The sequence below is a fragment of the Mus caroli genome, unplaced genomic scaffold (assembly GCF_978045245.1).
Source record: "Mus caroli unplaced genomic scaffold, Mus_caroli_1 scaffold_13, whole genome shotgun sequence".
Taxonomy (NCBI): Eukaryota; Metazoa; Chordata; class Mammalia; order Rodentia; family Muridae; genus Mus; species Mus caroli.
In genome coordinates, this window is record NW_028227268.1 from 91,282,664 (window position 1) to 91,302,545 (window position 19,882).

Below are 19,882 nucleotides of genomic sequence, written 5' to 3' on the forward strand. Positions count from 1 at the left end.
ACAAAACCCAGAGGAAGCTCTCTGAAGAAAGCTGAAAACCAGGCTAATTAACACTTCAAGCTTTATATAAGCAAATGAGAATCTGCTTCATCTCCATCCCCCTCCCCCCTTCTTTTTGTTCCAAAAGGCAGGGCTTGTCCCCACCCACGCCTGACAGTCAAGGCTCACAAAGGGCTGCTAGTGAAACACAAATCTCTTCTTCCAGAACTGACTTGACCCTTGAGGGTCAACTGAACAAAACTGGATTAAAGGCCTGAACCCCGCTTAGAGCCACCCTGTTCATTATTTTAGCTGACTCATTTCTACTACAGGCAGCATGGCTGGACAGAAAGGCCAGACAGACAGGCCCAGCTCTGACACTGGCTCTGGCTTTGACACTGGGTAACTGGGCCAGCACACTGAATCATCTCTCTGACTAATGGGGGAATTATACCACCTCATCCACTGGGGACTCCCAGCGCTCTCTCTCTCTCTCAATCTCGTGTGTGTGTGTGTGTGTGTGTGTGTGTGTGTGTGTGTGTGTGTGTGCGCGCACATGCATACAAGGCAAGCATGTGGAGGTCAGGGGACAATTCTATACAGTTAACTCTCTCCCCGTATGTGTGCTCTAAGAATTGAACTTAGGTCATCTTCTGAGCCATCTTGCTAGCCTAAAAAGGTAAAGCTTAAGAATTTGTAAAATAGTCCACTATAGAGATATGGTTTTATTCATGTAATCAAGAGAAAGGTAGGAAGTCTAACCTTGTCTAATACTTTGATTTTTATATATAGTACTACTGTTAGTATTCTTATGTGTGACTCTGGGCCTTTTGTGAACGACAGTGCCAAGACAAGTCAACTTTACTCCAGGGCCCGATTTGTACATATCACCCCCACTCCCTCCTGCTTGCCCCTCATAACCTTTCACTCATCCCCGCAGGTGGCTGCACACAGCAGGGGCCAGTCCCCCTCGTACTAAGTCCACATTGCACAGTGGAAGACATGGTAAGATGACAGTAAATGAGCAGTCCCCGCCTTTGCTAGAGAGCCAGCATCACACACTCAGCCACTCAAAGACAAATTTAGTGCAGAGAAAGACTGTCATGTGTTGTGGTTTGGTCTAATGCTTGTATTATGTTAATTGGGTCCCCAAAATTGCACGAGAATTTGCATGTAAAACACGGAGGGTCCCTGACCTCTGTTTTGATTGGTAATTAAAGTTGCCAACAACTAATGGTTTGACAAGGAGGCAGAGGTGGAACTTTTAGGATTCCAGGGCAAGGAACAAGGCGGGAGGAGGAGATAGCTGCTGTGCTGGGAAAGGGGCAGCTGCCATGCCTGAGGTGTGCAGGACAGTTTGCCAACATGTAAGAGCCTGGGAAGAGTGGCCACAGGGGTTTAGGGCAACAAAAATGGAATATAGATTTTCATGAGTAGTAACTCAGGAATATCGGAAGGGAGTATGTTAGCTGTGTGGAAGTTTGGGAGTGGCTCAGCCATTGAGCTGTTTAAGGCATATTAAAATATAAGGGTGTGTGTGTGTGTGTGTTTCGTTCAGGAACCCTGAACATTGGGGTAGGTAGCGAGAAACGCTTGTGCCGCCGCTGCTGCCGGCATGCTTTGAGTAGTTAATTGGCTTCAGCAACAATGAAGGGCAGAAGGAAACCCACTCCAGTACCCGGATAACCAAGGGCAGTATCTACTTTCAGCTCGTTAGGTCTGCTTTTTCGGCTATCCATTCACTAGTCTTGCCTGGATCACTACTAATTTTTACTTGGACACGTCAGTAGCCTAACAGTCTCCCATTTAACCTCTTGCCCACCACACATTATGTGAAAGACGATGCAATTTTTCTAAAGCCCAAATTCAGTCACACCCCTCCTCTACTTGAAATCCTGAAGAGGCTTCCTAAGGCTTTCAACATACAAGGTAAGAGTCATCCACACAGCCCGCAAGGCTTGAGACTATCTGCATCCTACAGACTTCTCCTGACTTATCTGGGTTTTTTTTTGTTGTTGTTGTTGTTAGTCCCGCCCCTTTCACTGCCCTTGTTCCTATTGGTGCAGCATTTTTACATCTTGCCCCTTTTCTAGAGCGCAGCCTCACTGCCCTTGTTCTTATTGGGCAACACTCTTACAGCCTCGGGACCTTTGCACAGGCTTTGCTCTCTCAGCCAGGCCCCTCATGCCTACTGAATGCTGGCTTCCTCCTCCTGTCAGTTCCTAAGCAGCTCCACACACACTAACCTCAGCTCTTCCTTTCATTCTTACATATATATCATGCTTAACTGCTCTGTCCACTCCTAGTGACTCTAAATCTCCACCATGCCCCCACCCCCGAAACAAAACAAAACAAAACAAAACACCCCAAATACACCTCTGGCTTGTATCTGTCAGCTTCTTCTTCCTTCTGCTATCCATTATGACCAAAGCTGCTGACTAAAATTTGTGTTTCTTAATATGTTCCTGTCACATTTCCTGAAGATTGTGGTGGAAACACAGGAAGAAGAGGGCAGGGGATAAGTGAGAAGCTGTAGGCACTCTTTATCAATTATCAGATCTGTCGGAACCTGAGAGCTTGGGTAGCACTCTTGTCCTAGGATGAACCTCCGTGTTGAAGCTGGTGTGACTTCCATAATCCCTCCCGCCTGTACCACTTTCCTACTCCACAGCGTCCCTGCGCCACAGCAAGTGTCCCCGTCCATTCCATCCCACCGAGGAACTGACCGTAAATTCAGCGATCTTTGGCACCCGGAACTTCCCTTTGTTCCTCTGTTCCGGCTGGTATTCTGTTCTTGTCTTCACGATCACCTGCAAAATTGGGCAAGTGTTAGCGCAGAGACAGCGTTTCTCCCTCCCTTTCCTCTGGCCACTAGAACTTGTTGCCCATCCCACAGACATCAGAGATGACAAGCCCCCTTCCAAACACATACGAATACATTCAAACAGCCCACAGCACTCCCCCATCCCAGCAGGCATGGTGACGCTGCTGATTCTGCCTCTCCAGATGTTTGCCAGCGTTATGGGTATTACTGCCATAACCTGTATCTTACTTTGACAAAGGGGAGCAGTGTATCATGGGGGTTTATGAGCCACCTTTACCAGGCAACACAATTCCAGTTTTCTACTTTTCAATGAAAACAAATGTGTGTGAGTGTCTGTGACCAAATCTGTGGATGAGTGCATGAGTGTGTGTGTGTGTGTGTGTGTATACATACTAATGATGAAACCCTGAGCCTAACATAGGCTCAGCAAGTGCTCTACCACTGAGTAACATTCTCAACCTCTCTTTTTCCTTCTTCTTCTTGACTAAATGCATTCTTTGACAATTTCACAATTGTATGTAGCACGCCCTGCTGATTCTCAACCCCCCTCCCTCCTTGGTGAATTTCCACCCACCCTGTCAGGCCTCACTCTTCCCCACAGGTCCCTTCCCCACCTTCACGTCTCTTTGTTTTACCATCCACTTGTTTTAACCGGGACCATTTGTGTGGTCATTGGATTCTGGATTTGATCCTGTTAGAATGAAACTACAACTGAAAATGATGACTGCGCCGTCCATCTCCATTCAGAATCCATCAGTAACTAACGGTTCAACAGGGCTGGGTAAGGCCCCCATGGGGACCTCCTGGATCCATGATTGGCTGTTTGCAGGCCCAGTGCAGGTGGCCACAGTTGTTGTAAAATCATGTTTGGAATGGCTTTGCCATGCCTTGAATATAACATTCTTTGGATGTAGTATGTGTCACTATATATGGACACTGAAACTGATGTTTAATTATTTTTTAATTTTGTTTTTTTTTTGGGGGGGTGTGTACATGCAGTGGTCTTCGTGTAGAGGTCAGAAGGCAATATCGGCAGTCAGCCCTCTACTTCTGCATGTAAGTCCTGTGGACTACACCCTGGTTTCCAGTGCCATGTGTCTTTACCTGCTGAGCCATTTCACCAGCTCCATAGTTAATTTTTTCATTAAAAGTTATTATTTTTTTAATTTTACCCAGAGACACTATACATTCATTATATCTCATCTTTCTAATAATGATACAAGGTAGGAATTGCTTTGTTTTATAAATGTGGAAACTGTAGTTAGAACGTTACTAACTTGCCTAAGGCCACAAAGATGCTGCTCACTACCAACGATAACATTTTCACAAAGGTTCCACTGACTCTGAAGTCTGTCAGCAGCTGATCTTCAGTTCCTAAACGTTTAGGCCATTTCCATAGTTTGAGTTATAAAAACAAGTTATGATTAATAAACCTGCTGGTTAATCCTTTGCAATACTCTTAATTGTAATATGATTTGGGGATTTGCACAAGGAAAAATGAAGGCATTTGCTCAGCCCTCCGAGTCATCTCATTTCACTAATGTCTGATGACTTGGGCAGCATATTTTACCAAGCTATGCAGCCCACCTTGCAAGGAAGGCCTTCACTGGCCTCCATCCTACCTCATGGGCTGAGTAGAAGAGAAACCTGAGAAAGACTTTGCAGTTATCGCCAAGTGTTACGGCCCTGTGAGCACCATGGATGCTGAGTAGGCTGTAAGGTTTCATCTGAAGATGCAGAGCCCGAGCCATTCATCCACACAGTCCCTCATGCATTCCCTTTCTCGGTCTAAGCAGAGTACCCGTTACTGTTACAGGGGACTGTTTCTAGTGCCACTGTTCAGGACCAAGGCCCTCAGGAGCTCCATGCCACTCCTGATAGCAGCTTGAGTCCCATAACTTCATAGATGGGGCTTGTCTGTTCTGCCCAGGGACGATGCTGCTGCTGGTCTATTTTTATATTCTTTTTACAGACTGCCTCACAGAGGCCCTCCCAGGATTGAATAATGTCATAAAAATCTGAAGAAAGGGAAAAGAGCATCCACTGGCCCTGACAAGCAACGCTGACATGCTATGACAAGGTCACGGAGCTAGGACACAAGGGCAACAAGGAAATGAGGCCTTCAGTTCCTCAACCACATGGAAGAGAATTCATCCAACAGCTCAAGTGTGCTTGGACCAGGATCCAGTGTAGATGACAATTTAGGACTCAGCTAACTATGCTAAGACTGCCTGACAAAACCCCCGAGGTACTAAGTTTGCATTGGCTCAGGACAGCAGCAGGAACCTCGTCCACCTGCTCACATGCTTGGACCTACTCCTCATCTCTTCCCATTCCTTCCACACCTGTGGCTATCGATCTAAGCTCTAGCTTCTTTCCTTCACACACCCAGGGGAAGGAGTCTTTACTTCTGACCCCTTCTTTCTGCCTCTTGGTTCTATAAACACCCTTCCCAGAGCTTCCGATAAAGCTTAAACCCTCATCATCATTGGTGTAAATTAGAAAGGATCTATATCCTGGCTGATACGTTTGAGGTTGCTTCTTTAGCATCTCTTTCCTTCCTGCACTGGCTGGTTTTGTGTGTTCACTTGAAACAGGCTAGGAGTCATCAGAGAGGAAGGAGCCTCGGTTGAGGAAATGCCTCCAGGAGAGCCAGGAGTGTTATATTTTCTCAATTAGTGGTTGATGGAGGAGGGCCCAGCTCTTTGTAGATGGCACTATCCCCAGGCTTATATGGTCCTGGGTTCTATAAGAAAGCAAGCTGAGCAAGCCATGGGAAGCAAGCCAGTAAGCAGCACCCTCCATGGCCTCTGCATCAGCTCCTGCCTCCAGGTTCCTTCCTTTTTTGAGTTCAAGTCCTGACTTCCTTTGGTGATGAACAGCAATATGGAAGTGTAAGCCAAATAAACCCTTTCCTCCCTGTGATGGTTTCTATATGCTTGGTCCAGGAAGTGGCACTATTAGGAGGTATGGCCCTGTTGGAGTAGTTGTTTCGCTGTAAGCATGGGCTTAAGACCCCCATCTTAGCTGCCCGGAAGCCAGTATTCTAGGAGCTTTCAGATGAAGATGTAGAACTCTCAGCTCCTCCTTCACCATGCCTGCCTGGATGCTGCCATGTTCCCACCTTGATGATAATGGACTGAACCTCTGAACCTGTAAGCCAGCCCCAATTAAATGTTGTCCTTATAAGAGTTGCCTTGGTTACAGTGTCTGTTCACAGCAGTAAAACTCTAACTAAGATACTCCCCCAACTTGCTTTGTGATCATGGTGTTTCTGCAGCAGTAGAAACCTTAAAACACTTCCTAAGTCCAAAGCTCCCTGGAATTTCTTTCAGAACCTCACCCTTGCCCCACTTAGAATCTTGTGAGATCCTTCCCTCCCTTAGTAACCATGGTGGTCCCTAGTTAGATCTAGCCACTACCTTGCTGTCAGCATGTCACTCCGTTTGAATAAGTTAGATATGAGACAGCACTGACTATGACCTTGTGGGAAGAAGCCCCATTGCTTTCCATGGGTTCCTTGAAGCAGGGTTTTTCTTTGCATGGTACAGAAGGGACTTAAGCTCTAGCACTGTGGTAGAAATTGCTGCTACTTCAAGAACATCCAGGAGGAGAACAAAGGCAGCTCGTGAAAAAGCATGTGGCCAAGAGACAGTGATTGGGCACAGGCCGAGAACATCCCATCCCCTAGACCACTCTGTAGCTACAGGGGAAAATATGTCCTTTTTAGGCTTTAGCCCAATTTGGTGTGGGTTTTCTGCTGTTTGAGACTAAAAGATTTGGGTCTGATACAAATGTGTTCTAAGAAAACCCACAGAAAATGAAACAGAAGAGTTCTCAGGCTTCAGAGAGGCAACAGAACACTAACGAGGCACATCCAAACCAACAGGTGTCCTGTGCCAGCATCGAGTCAGCTGAAAGAGCACGCCTACTGGAAGGTGACCAAGAGCATCCAGAGAAGACTCTCCACAGTGACCTCAAACCAGGAACATGCAAAGTCTAACAGGGTGATGGGTATCCTGTGGTTTGTTAAAACAGGAGTCACAGGGCAACACCCAAAATCCATAGTGAACCCCACAGATACCACAGTAAACACAAGCAAGCAGACCCCAGTAGGTTGCTAAGCTAGGGGGTGCAGGAGGCTACATGGGTTGTATGCATTTCTGTCTTCAGATGTCTCCCTAGCGGATGGTTTATTCTGGAAGCAGTCCTATGAAGTGCACAGGCCTGCTTGTTCTCCTCCTTCTCCTTGAGACTTCCTCTTCCATCATCCTGTGGCTGTCTTCTCCTGGTTCTCTTCCTCTCTGCTGGTCAGCCCTCCTTCCTCAACTTTCATCCTTTAGTGTCTCCTCTCACATCTGGCCTCTTCATGCTAGAATGACTCTGGGGTTTTACAGAGCAACTTCTTGGCCAATCTCAGGCCTTGCATATGCTCAGACCTGGGCATGCTCACTCACAGCCTCATGCTGAAAGCAGCTTTCATTCTTACCACTCGCGGTGTATAGTGTATGTCTCTACTCAGAGCTCACAGAGACTCACTCAGCCTACTGGCTGCTTTCTCTGGGATCCACGCTCACATTTGCCATGGCCACATTGAATCTGCACAGCTCTGACTCACCTTTCCCAACTCTCCTGCACTTTTATGTGTGAGCACATTCTATAGCTTTTCCCAACTATCCTGCAAGCTCATGCATATAAAATCTGGGCCTATAAAACACTATTCATACTGCACTGGCCAGTTTTTTTTATGTCCATTTGATACAAGCTAGAGTCATTTGAAAAGAGGGAACTTGAGAAAATGACCCACCTGATAGTCCTGGGGGCATTTTCTTGATTAATGATTGATGTGGAGGGTACAACTCACTGTGGGTAGTGCCACCCCAAAGCATGTGGTCCTGGGTCTATAAGAAAAGAGGCTGAGCAAGCCATGAAGAGCTGGCCAGAAGTCAGCACCCTCTCTATGACTTCTGCATCAGCTCCTGTCTTGAATCCTTGCCTGACTTCCCGGGATAATGGACTATAAGCTGAAAGATGAAATATACACCCTTTCCTGTCCAAAGCTGCTTTTGGTCATGGTGCTTCATCATGGTAACAGAAACTCCAACCAAGACAATACCATTGCTTATTTTCAATGCAGGGTTCTCTCAAGACCCGTTTCTTTCTTTCCGTTTCCAAATTCACTCCAGCAGCCTGTCGGTTCTAGCTGCCATCTGTCCAAAACATCCTCAGATCAGCACATTTATCTAGTTACACTTCCTTGCACCTCCCCCGCCTCTCCCTTAACTTGTTTGGCTCTAGACATGTTCTTCTGACCATTCCTGCTTCTCCAGATCCAAAGAATGGATGGAGGGAGGAGGCTGACTCTTGGCAGAACCACAGATGGGCATCTTTGGGTGGCCAAAGGACAGTGTCACAAGACAAATGACAGAGATGAAGTTGGAGGGGCAGGCACTGGCTGAAAAGGCCAGTCTAAGCACCACTGAGAAATGGCCAGAAGGGCACAGGGAGCTGAAGGGACGGTAAACACTGGAACAAGCTTCTAGAACTTCAATGCTGGAGAAGCTGCCCAGCAGCCCGGGGACTGGGAGGAAGCTGTGGTGGGGGGACACCCCAAAAGCTCCACCCATGACGTTACCAGAGTCAGGCTACTATGGGGGTGGGGGTGGGGGAACATGAAGCTTGGTGCTTTGTTCCTGTGGAGTGGAACCAGAACCAGTGTGTGTGTGTGTGTGTGTGTGTGTGTGTGTGTGTGAGAGAGAGAGAGAGAGAGAGAGAGAGAGAGAGAGAGAGAGAGAGAAGAAGAAGAAGAAGAAGAAGAAGAAGAGAGATTTTGCAGAGAAAGGCACTATTGTGCATAACCTCCCTCTCTTCCCCTTTAAGAAAACAGAGCAAGACAGAGAGCTCTGGAAGCCTTGGCTTGACTTGAAAAAGAAATGGGGTGAAGATGGGGAGGGGAGGAGAGGATTGAAATAAACGTCTCTCCTGGCTTTTTCATTGTTAAAAGCAGGCTTTGTAGACATTTAATAAATGAGGCTCCAGGTTTTCAAATATTGTGGGTATGGGCAAAATCACTCTGTTTTTGTTTGTTTGTTTTTGTTTTCTCCCATTTACACACTGGTCCTCCAATGTCCTTTCAAGCTGCTACTGTGAGGAATTCAATTTAATATAATTGACTTTGAGAAATGGGATAAATTATTAATTTCCAAAGGATGCCCTATCCCCTCTCCTGCTTCTGTCCTCTCCACCTCCACTTCACTGGCAAGGCCAGATTCTACATGGTGGTTCAGATGGCTCAAAGTGCAGATCATAAAAATTTAAAATACTACCTCCCTGGATTATCAATAATGAAGAGGTTCCCACATGGTGAGTCCCCAGGATTGGCAGGAACAATAAACGAAAGCGCAGAAGTGCTGACAAGGAGCAAGATTGTGTTTTTATGAGTTGGGCTTGCCTAAGCCAAAAATAGACCTTCCCTGTAGCCAAGGCTCATCCCTGCAGCAGGGTGAGAGGCTGCGGGCACATCAGGTGGAAACTCCACCGAGGAGGCCTGCTTTAAGTTTTTTTCCTTCCTTCCTTCCTTCCTTCCTTCCTTCCTTCCTTCCTTCCTTCCTTCCTTCCTTCCTTCCTTTTTTGTGTTTGTTTTTCAAGGCAGATTTTTCTGTGTAGTTTTGGCTGGCCTTGAACTCGGAGATCTGCCCGCTTCTGCCGCTCAGTGCACCACCACCGCCCCGGCTGCTGCTTTAATTTTCACTTTTCTTTCCAGTCCTTGAGTCTGCATTCCCCCCATCCCCACCCCCACCCCCGTCAAAGTCATTGCTAGCCTTCCTATTTTCCTGTTGAGGAGTTTTAGTCCAAATCCGTGAGTGGGAACTGGTTGAGCCAATGAGCAAACAGCAGCATTGAGCTCTTTCTGTCAATCACCATTTTTTAAAAGTAGCACTACTCCAGGTGCTTGGCCCTGTGCCAAAGTCTGCGGTCTTGAACCTTAGCCTTCTCACGGACTCTGCTATGGGTGAGCATCTGGCCCAGAGAAGATTGGGACCACAACCCTCACTGGTCGCTATGAGGCTGTGCTGAATCGGGTCAGGTGCCACCTCACACACCCTGGTCTCCTGGGCACTGGAGACAAAGGAAGGGAGGCCAAAGAGGTCACGTGGCCAGATGGGGGCGGAGTCCTCACTCAGATCCTCCCGTTTGCCTTCTCTGCTCCTCACTTCACACTGCCCCCTTACCTCCAGGATCTTCCCCTGTGATCTTGAAAGCTGGACCTGGAGCCTGTGCCCAAAGATCTAGTGGCAGTCTATACAGAGCCATCAATTTCACAGTGGGAGATTGGCGTAAAAAGAAGGGAGACATTTGGCTCACATCACACAGCAGGATGAGTCAAACCCAGAACGCTAATATGAAGCTGCCGCTCTGCTCTGGGCTCTTTCCAGGGCTCTTTTCTTTGCCAGGCCTTTGCTTTCTTAGAGACAAAATATAAATCAGTGTGGCCAGCATCACCTCAATTCAGTGCCTCAGCTCTCAGCTCAACAGCTCTCCACAGGGGCTCACCGGAGCAGAAGAGAGCAAGTCACGTCAGCCCTCCCACACTGCTTCACCTTTGGTAAGATGGGAGCGACTTTTTAAAACGAAAGTTTGGTGTGTGTTCATGGTTACAAAACTGAAAATTACAGACAAAGGTCTTCAATGGACTCCACCAACGTCACTCTCTTAGCAACCAAAGCACACATATACTGTCTGCCCTCCAAGACTGAAAAGATTTTAATCTCGTATTGCTAAATAGTATCTATTATGTATATGTTATTATATAATGTATACACGTATCAAAACATCACATTTTGGGGACTGGAGAGACCATTTAAGAGTACCTACTGCTCTTCTAGAGGACCAGAGTTTGGTCCCCAGCACTGGTATCAGGTGGTATCTGTAACTCTGGCTCCAGGGCATCCAACGTCTTCCTCCAGCCTTGGAGAATATGGTGCTGCTGTACATACCCACACACATAATTTAAAATCACAGTTTTGCACTCCCCAATATATTCAGTTTTCAAGTACCAATAATACATAAAACATAAATAAAAGAGACTAGAACTTAGGCATGTTGTTTTTGTACGTGAGACCACATGCCACCATCTTAGACTATGTTCTCACGGAGTGAGCTGCAGTTCCCCTTTCCCCCAAGCCTCTCTGCCTCACCCTCACACCAGTTGCTCATACTTTTCCATTTTACATCAGTGTTCACTTAACTAACCCTTTCTTCTCCACAGTCCAAATCAGTCCCGGGTTTTTGGTGATATCTAAAGGGTGTTGTATAACTGGAAAAAAATGCTCATAGGATATATTCCTAACAATAAGAAGCACAAAAGCCAGGTGATATATGCAGTTTAATGTTATAAATAATGTCAAATAACTGCAGAAGGACTCTCTCTGCATTGGTTATGCAGCCAACAAGAATGTAGTAAGAGCAGGAGGAAGGGATCTAACGGAGAAACAGCAGGGACGTTAGATAATGCATATGACCTAAAAGCAGAAGCAAGAGGAGCTAGAGAGATGGCTCAGTGGTCCAGAACACTGGCTGCTCTTCAAGAAGACAAGGGTTTGATTGCCAGCACCTATGTGGTGGCTCAGTATTGTCTGTAACTCCAGTTCCAGGGATCCAACACACCCTTTTCTGGTCACCATGGACACTAGGCACAGAAATACATGCAGACAAAGCATGCACACAGAGAAAATAAAAATTAAAAAAAAAAGCAGAAGACTACTAAGAGGGAGAAAAGGATTTAGCAGAGGAGGGAGCAGGTATGGGAAGGACAGTAGGGATGAATAAGAACAAAATATACAGACATGTACATAGGAAAGTGTCACAGTGAGAGCCATCACTGTCTGCTAACTTAAAAAGAATGGAAGAAAATACTAAGTTTGACATTCACAAAAGCCTGTATTATGTTTTTCCAAAAATTACCAACATAAGCATTATAAATATTTTTTGTTTAAAGTTATGTTTTTAAATTCCCAAGAATCTTTACTATGTTTATTGATCGCTTTGTACCTATTTTTTGGGAACTGCTTGAGCCTCACCCAGTGTGGAAAGCTCAGAAGCCTCTGGGGAGCTTCTCTGTAGAGGAATGGCTGGGAGAGAGAGGCTGTCCTGGGGAGTGGGTGGAGCTTCTCCCTGGAGAGAGGCTGACATTTCTCATGCTGTGTGTCTCAAGGAGGAAAGGAAGACAGGAAGGCTGCCTCTGGATGGGCAAGTCACCTCCTCTGCCCACGATTCTTTCAGGTCTGCCCTGTGTGAGTCCCATCTCGCCCAGCCTCACTCTTGAAGCTCGTAACTCCCACACATTTGTCTTTTACAGTCTTCCTCCATAACACACCACATTAGGTGAAATATTCTGAGTGTACAGATAAAGAAAGGAAACTGGATCAATGGACCACCTCTGGGTCATGCCTGAGTGAAACCCATTAGATAATTTTCACATCCCCCCCCCCTCAGACAGTAAGTAATCTATTAGGTGAAGGTAATGCCCACCTCACAGCTCCAACAACATGAATTCCAGAGAGGCTGAACAACCTACACAAAGTCTCACAGCAAAGAAGCAGCTTAGCAAAGATTTGACCTGGGATTATAAAGAGTATGTGCTGTAGCATAAATTTCAGGTCAGATGCCAATAGTTGATTTCAGAATATCTCTATTCCTCTCCTCTTAAATGTGGTTGAGACTCCTTCTTCATGAAGATTTAACAATTAGTGGAAAATAAAAGAGTGTGGCTGGAGCCTGGAGCTGACTCAGCAAGCTTTGATTGTGATTGTGATTGACATGGGCTTTGCTGAGGTGGGGGTATCTTTCTGTGCTCTGCTTTCTACAGCCCTGACATGCACTTGATGGCATCTCCAGGATATCTACATGTAGAGTTCAGCTGCCATTTTCTTTGGGTGAGTACTAAGACAATAGGTCTATTCTCTGAACCCACGTCTGCATTTGCAAAGTGGGAATCATGGGTAGAAAACCTCACAGCATTTTCCAGAGCACCTGTTTCTTTATGGTGAGAAGGCTCCAGAGGTAGAATTGGATGTCCCAACTGTCTTTGTTATTTTTCTATCACTATGAAGAGACACCATGATCAAGGCAACATAGAGAACAGAGAATTTATTAGGGCTTACAGTTTCAGAGGGTGAGTCCATGATTATTATGTTGCGGAGCATGGTGGCAGGTAGTCAGGCATGGTGCTAGAGCAGTAGTTAAGAGGTTTTTTCTTGATCCACAAGCAGGAGGCAGAGAGTGAACTGACTGAGAATGGCATGGACTTTTGAAACTGTGACACATCCCCTCCAACAAGGCCACACCTCCTGATCCTTCCTAAACAGTTCCACCAACTAGAGTCCAAGTATTCAAATCTATGAGCCTACGGGAGCCACTCTCAATCAAACGCCACACCAACCTTTCAGGAGATCCTACTTATGACTCGGAAGACACTTGCCTGTTTGGTTTTGAGTCTATTTTCCCACATATCCATTCTTAAACACAGAAGAGGAAATCCTATTAAAAATTTCCTTCTCCTACTGTGTGGTAGGACTAAGGCTGTTCATGCCAGTGACCCAATGGGACTCCAGATCCTACTCCCTTCCTGAATTAAACCCCTCCCTCTTACACAGCCCTACCTGATGCTCACCTCCTCATCCTCACCTCCTGTCTCCCTATCTTCTAGCATCTCCCACCCACCTGCTTCATGTCTTTCCATGGCTGTGTATATTTACTTAAATGAGCACAGGATTTGCTGGGTGGGTGGAAAAATGAGTGGGCAGCTTCCAGTGAGATTGTTACAACCACCACTATACTTGATGGTGGTCAGGAAAGGTGTCCAAGGGAACTCCTGCTAGAACGTAGCTTAAGAAGATGGATATTGTCCTGTCAAAACAGCACAGCTAAGAAGGACATGTTGAGGGAGGAGTAGAGCCAATATTCTGAAGAGCATGGGACATTATAGGAAAAAGTTTGGGTGTCATGAAGACGAGGCTTCCAAGACTCCTTGTCTGTGATATTTAGATAGGTCACTCCATGGACCTGAGCCTTGGTTTTCATGTAGGCTCTGTTGGCATTTGGGGCAGAATAATTCTTTTGGAGGGCAGACGGGAGGAATCATGTGCACTACAGTGCACAGAGCAGCATCCCTGACACTAGACACCAATAGAATCACCCTTCCAGCTATGGTTAACAAAGATGTCTTCAGACATTGCCGAATGTGCACATAGGAGTCAGAGGAACTTCTGTATGGAGTTGCTGTTCATGGAGGGGTGGCATACTGGTTTTGGGAAAACAAAGTGGGAATACAAGAAATGGGAATTGTATAACAAAAGATCTGGAGTGCCAAGGTACGGGAATGAGGTTGGTGTCACATGGGGAAGAGACAGGTCACGGCTCTGAGAAAACATCTTAAAAGCAAGTGTAGAGCTTTGGGTGGCATGCAAAAGATACAGATAATGACCTATGAAGCCAGACCACTGTCTCCTGAGGCAGCCACCAACCTTAGCCACACTGCTCAGGGAGAGAACATTGGAAGCAGTGTTATCTTAGGGAACCACCCCAGGACTCCACCTAGAATGGACTCTGAGTCTAGGTACTATGGTTTAGATATAGCCTGTGTGTCTCCCAAAGGATCCTGTGTTGGAACTGGGTCCTTAGGATAGCTATGTTGAGAGATCCAGAACATTTAAGAGGCAGAGACCAGTGAAAGAGAATGAGGACATCTGAGGGCAGGGAGAGTGTCCTCAGAAGGAATGGATGTGGTTCTTCTGGGTGTCCAGTTAATTCCTCAGAGAGCCAAGTAAGCCTCTGTCTTCACGGCACGATTGGTCTGTCTTCTTCATGCTCCCAACATGATGTCCTTGCCATGATCTGGATCCAGTCATGGCTGGGACTGTGCTTTCTGGACCGCTAGTCTCTAAAACTGAGCTAGCCACAGCTCTTTGCAAAGTATCCAGTCCTAGGTTTCTGATTGACAACAAAAAACCAGACTAAGCAAGGTTCCAGCAGGGATGCAGGAGAGGCTCATGAAGCCCCACCCATGGGCGAGTAGGATTGGCAATTGATGGTTGCTGGGCAAGGAAGTCATTTTCCTTTGTGAGCATGGCCACTAGTAGGTTCCCTGTGTCCACAGTGGATGGCCCCTACACTTATGTGCATTTGGACAACAGTAACTGGACCCTGTGGATTATTTTTTAAAAGAAGAAAGAGAGGGCTGAAGTTATGAGGAAGTCATTTTGGAAGGGGTCTAGGGGGAATTGGAAGGGGGGTATATGATCAAAATACATTTTGTATATACATGAAATTTCCAAGGAATGATTTAAAATATGTAGAAAAAAGGAACAAAACAGACTAAGATATTCATCCTTTCCATAATGGTTAAAGTCTTTCCTTTTCTTGTGTGTGTGTGTGTGTGTGTGTGTGTGTGTGTGTGTGTGTGTGCCCATAGAGGCCAGAAAAGGATGCCAGATCATGTCTGAAATTATAGGTGGTTGTGAGCTGCCTAATGTGGATGCTGGGACTCGAGCTTGAGTCCTCTGTAAGACCAGAAACCACTCCTAAGCACCAAGCCACCTTGTTAGTCACCCTTCCAAAGGGGTTTCTAATGCTTGTATGCCACAACACTAAAGTGAATAGATCCAAAGATGGCTTTCCATGTTACTTAGCAAGCACACTTCGTGTCTTGGAGTTTCCAAAGGGAAAACCATAATTTCACACAGGGCACAAGTGATTTTCTTGATACTATCTTAGCTTCAAACCCTGTCCCACTGGGACCTAATCAAAGGGCTCACGTCACCCCGTCTCTCATAGCCCCTCAGTGTATTCCAATGCTATCTCCACTTTACATACAAGGAGGCCAAGTCTGAGGTAGGTTAAGGAATGTATCAGGGAGCCTGGCACAGTGGCACAGAACTTTAATCCAGTGCTTGGGAAGCAGGAACTGATGGACCCCTGTGATTCACCAGTCAGCCTGGTCTACATAATGAGTTCCAGGACAGCCAGGGGTATAGAGAAAGACTATGTCTCAAAAGCAAAGCAAAACAAAAACAAAAAGGAAGGAAGGAAGGAAGGAAGGAAGGAAGGAAGGAAGGAAGGAAGGAAGGAAGAACAAAAGAACGAATGAACGAAAGAAACAAAGAAACAAAGAACAAAAGAACGAATGAAAGAAAGAAAGAAAGAAAGAAAGAAAGAAAGAAAGAAAGAGCGAGCAAGGAGGGAGGGAGGAAGTAAGGGAGGGAGAGAGAGAGAGAGAAAGAGCACTTAGCTAAGGAAACTCCAGCAAAAGCAGAAACAAGGGTTTGAACCCGCTAAAAGCCTTTCTTCCCACTCCATTCTGCTAATTATCACTTAGGGAAACTGGCCTCTGGACCAGAATTCACCTTTAACACATTTGTTTTGCGGCCAGGGTGACCATTGTGTTTGTCCTTGTAAAGACCATAAAATCTGCACTGGAGAGAAAATTCAGTGGTAGAGCACTTGCCTAGCATGTACCAGGAACTAGGTATAAACCCCTGCCCTGAAAAGTTTAAACAAATAGTAATAAAATCTAAGTGTATCAACACAAAAAAAACTACAAAGACAAAGTCCCTACTCAGAGAATACTGGGACCTAAGAGAGAACTGATCCATATTGTGGGTCCTGACTTAGTTAGAAACAGAGACCAAACCTGTGAAGTCTCAGAGCACTTCACTCTGTGCTCCTGGAGTGAGAGGTTCTGGAACAACACTGCCCAGCTACATCCAGGGTGTGTAACCAACTTTGTTTTGAGAAGTTACATTACCAGGCTATGTTTCAATTTCCTTAAACACTTGGTCAAAGCAACTACTCCTTTTCCAGGTTCTGCTCATTAGTGAGAGACTGAAATAAAAAATTGTATGTGCATGCATGTGTGTGTGTGTGTGTGTGTGCATGTGTGCATACACACCTGCATGTGGGATGTGTATGTATGCTTAAGAGTACATGTGTGTGTGCGTATATGTGCTCTAGATATGTGTGTACAATGTTTGGTGTGTGCGCAATGTGCTATGTGTGTGAGCACACACATGCTTGCACACACCTGGAACAGTACTTGGCATTTTGAAAAGCACTGGAACATATTACTTACTCCTCTGTTATATTTGGCTTTGGGCCACTTGATGTCTGATGCCACATCTGATTTTGTTCTGACAGCCTGATGTATGAACGTCTTTGCTCCACAGAAGGGGAAACCAACAGCCACCCAGGAGACCCACAGGGAGTATGCAGCGTGACCCTGCAGGGCCTCACTGCATCTTTAGGTGTACGCTATGAGACAGCTGACAGTGCTGGCTTTGGGGTGACTTCTTGGCACATCTGGACTGAAGGGAGAAAAGAAAGCTCTCAGAAGGAATTAGTAGAGTAAAGGGAGAGAGGGCACACTACTCTCTAGATAGCCTGTAATGATGTGGAAGGTTTTGAGGGGGTAGCCTCCATTGTCTCTTTCTCAGACATGCACATGTGGCTACTGACTTGCAGAACTGCAAGACAATTGTTTTCTCCTTCACAAACTGGACACCTGGATTCAGGTCCAAACATTTTCATTTCATCTTTCCATGCCTTGGGACCACCCAAACTTTGGCTCATAATTTGAATTTCCAAGACTCACAGGTGTGTTATGGGTCTGAAACAGTTACTCAACTGTGGCCACACATGGGGGTTGGTCATTTGAGGTGACTGGATCTCATCCCAGAAATTTTGACAGAATTGCTCTGGGGGTGGGGGTGACCTTAATAACAGGACTTTCTAAATTGCCTGGTGTTTCCAATATGAAGTTCACAACAAACAAGCAGAAATCCTGAGTGTGTCTGCTGTGACTGAGGTGAGTTCTCAATACCATCTCTTCACCTTTCCTTAGCAGCAATTGCTTGCTCAAAGCTCATTCCTAAAGGCTTTCTTAGTTTCTGAGGTTAGCTCAACAACTCCATTTCTACCGCCCACCCTGACACATTCTTCTGTCAAAAACCTCTCTGCTTTCAAAACAAATGACTCAGCCCCAGCCAATCAGTCAGCTCCTTATCTCTATTTAGTTCCTCTTCATTGATTGGATGGAACGAGTGGTTAAGACACACAATGCCCTCCTGGAGATGCCAATGAAAAAAATCGAGCGGATGGATGATCTATTGTTTAGCCTCCAGTCTGGGAGCAGGGTCCCCCCCCCCCCCCCGCAAAACCTCTCGAGACCACGTGCAATAGCTCACTGCCTAAAGCCTCAGCTCTCTCAGGCAGACCTTATACACTCTCTCCTACCTATGTTTGTGGGATGACACCCCTCTGCCACCTCCATTATTCAAATCAGGAGATGTGGCATCAGCCAGAGGCTGCTTCCCAGCCCCGTCTCCTGGACATTCTCCTGCAGCCCTGGTGTCCACAGGAGCTTCCCACCCTGGGCGCATTCTCTTTTACCTTTGCCTTAAATACCCTTTTCTCTTCCACTCCAAACTGGTACAGCTTTTACTTACCTTTAAAACTCCAATTTGGATGTTCTCTCCTGCAGCTCGTCTATCCTGCCTTCCCTCTCCTACCCCATCTTCTCTCCTACAGCTCGTCTATACTGCCTTCCCTCTCATACCCCAGCCCCCCTCCCCATTGTGATGGTTGGGTCCAGCATTTACCACGATGCACTGGGTTCCTTTGAAGAAGGGTTTTTTAAAGTTTATCTTTTTATAACCAACTCCTGGCAAAGGGACAAGAGCTTGGCAGAGGCAAACTGAGTTGCTGGATTAAGTGAGTCCAAGTCTCTGCCTTCCTATCTATACCAATCGATTTTCAAAACAACTCAAGAAAATGAAGACGAGCCTTTCCCCCTTCACCACTGCGTAGAAGCTTATGTGTATTCATCTACCATGGTAAAATCTTAACAAGAGAACATTAATTTGTTTGCCTGTATATGTAGATTATGAGCAAACCATAAATCTGCAATAACACAAGAAATGTCTCATCTCTGGACACAATATTTTCCAAGGAAGGGAGCCTGTTTGGTGGCTGGAAGAATGAAAGGGTTTGAGGGGGTAAAAAAAATCTTTTGCTGTTTGGGTTCTGGGGTTAGGGTAGCCTGGGGGACAAGGGAAGGAAGATCACCCGTTTACCTTCTCGGGAGCAGCCAGCTGCAAATGATTAACCTCCAAGGGCGTGATGAGAGGGACGGTCTGGAAACCATCCTCCACGGAAGGCGGCTTGGCCCCCTTCTCTCCAGGGTTGCTGTTCAGCTTCACCATGCTTCTGCTTTTTTCCCAGACCTAAGGCAAGCAGCAGGATTCTGGTTACAGTGGGAATGTGAGGGGCTGAGGATGGTCGGAGACAGCTCAACTGCAGCAACATTCAACCTGGCAACAGCCATCAATCTCCCACTAGATTTCCTGACATGATTCCCATTGTCCGGGGAAACTTCATTAATCATCAGAATGTGCTAACTGCTCACCGAGTTCACCAACCCTCGAATTAGGGAGCCCCTCCCAACCCCCCAAATCCCCAAACCCCCAAACCAAAAAAAAAAAAAAAAACCAACCAACCAAACAAGCAAACAAAAAAACCCCCAAAACCTCAGACCTTCATTTTTTTTTTTTTTTAAAAATGAGCTTAAAAAAATACCAAGAAACTGTGGCTAACATATCCCTAGAGCCCCATTGGCAAGCTTGTTCTTAGCTTGTTCTTAGCACAAAAGGAAACTCCATTATTCTGGGCCCCCTGCAGTAAGATACATTTCACATCGCTATTTTGCCTTTTCTTCACCAATCTCTAAAACACAATTAAATACATTCAATCTCTCTCTCAAGACCTCTCTCTCTCTCTCTCTCTCTCTCTCTCTCTTTTACATAATATGTAGATTGTACACGAGACCCAGGTTTCTACATCAGAAAGAGGCTGGCTTGAACCTGATCTCCTTATTCAGCCATGAAATAGCTCCATTTCCTCAATAGCCAGGGCCTGCCTTTTCTTTCTTTCCTTCTTTCTTTCTTTCTTTCTTTCTTTCTTTCTTTCTTTCTTTCTTTCTTTCTTTCTTTCTTTCTTTCGATGGAAAGTTAGCAGCCCCCATATTGC

General features: G+C 46.0%; 1 protein-coding gene across 2 annotated transcripts in view; it reads right to left on the reverse strand.

Moving 5' to 3' along the window:
- The window catches only part of Nsg2 (neuronal vesicle trafficking associated 2), a 59,651-nt gene that overhangs the window by 39,344 nt on the left and 425 nt on the right, over nucleotides 1-19,882 (reverse strand). The window contains exons 1-3 of one of the 2 annotated variants that reach the window (XM_085829037.1): nucleotides 19,433-19,526; nucleotides 18,931-19,080; nucleotides 2,706-2,789 (exon numbers count right to left, since the gene is read on the reverse strand). In XM_085829037.1, the coding sequence (XP_085685163.1) occupies nucleotides 2,706-2,789; nucleotides 18,931-19,059 (213 nt within the window). In that variant the 5' untranslated portion in view covers nucleotides 19,060-19,080; nucleotides 19,433-19,526. Of the gene's footprint in view, nucleotides 1-2,705; nucleotides 2,790-18,930; nucleotides 19,081-19,432; nucleotides 19,527-19,882 lie in introns of those variants that run through there. The other variant, XM_029483021.2, reaches the window with a different exon arrangement.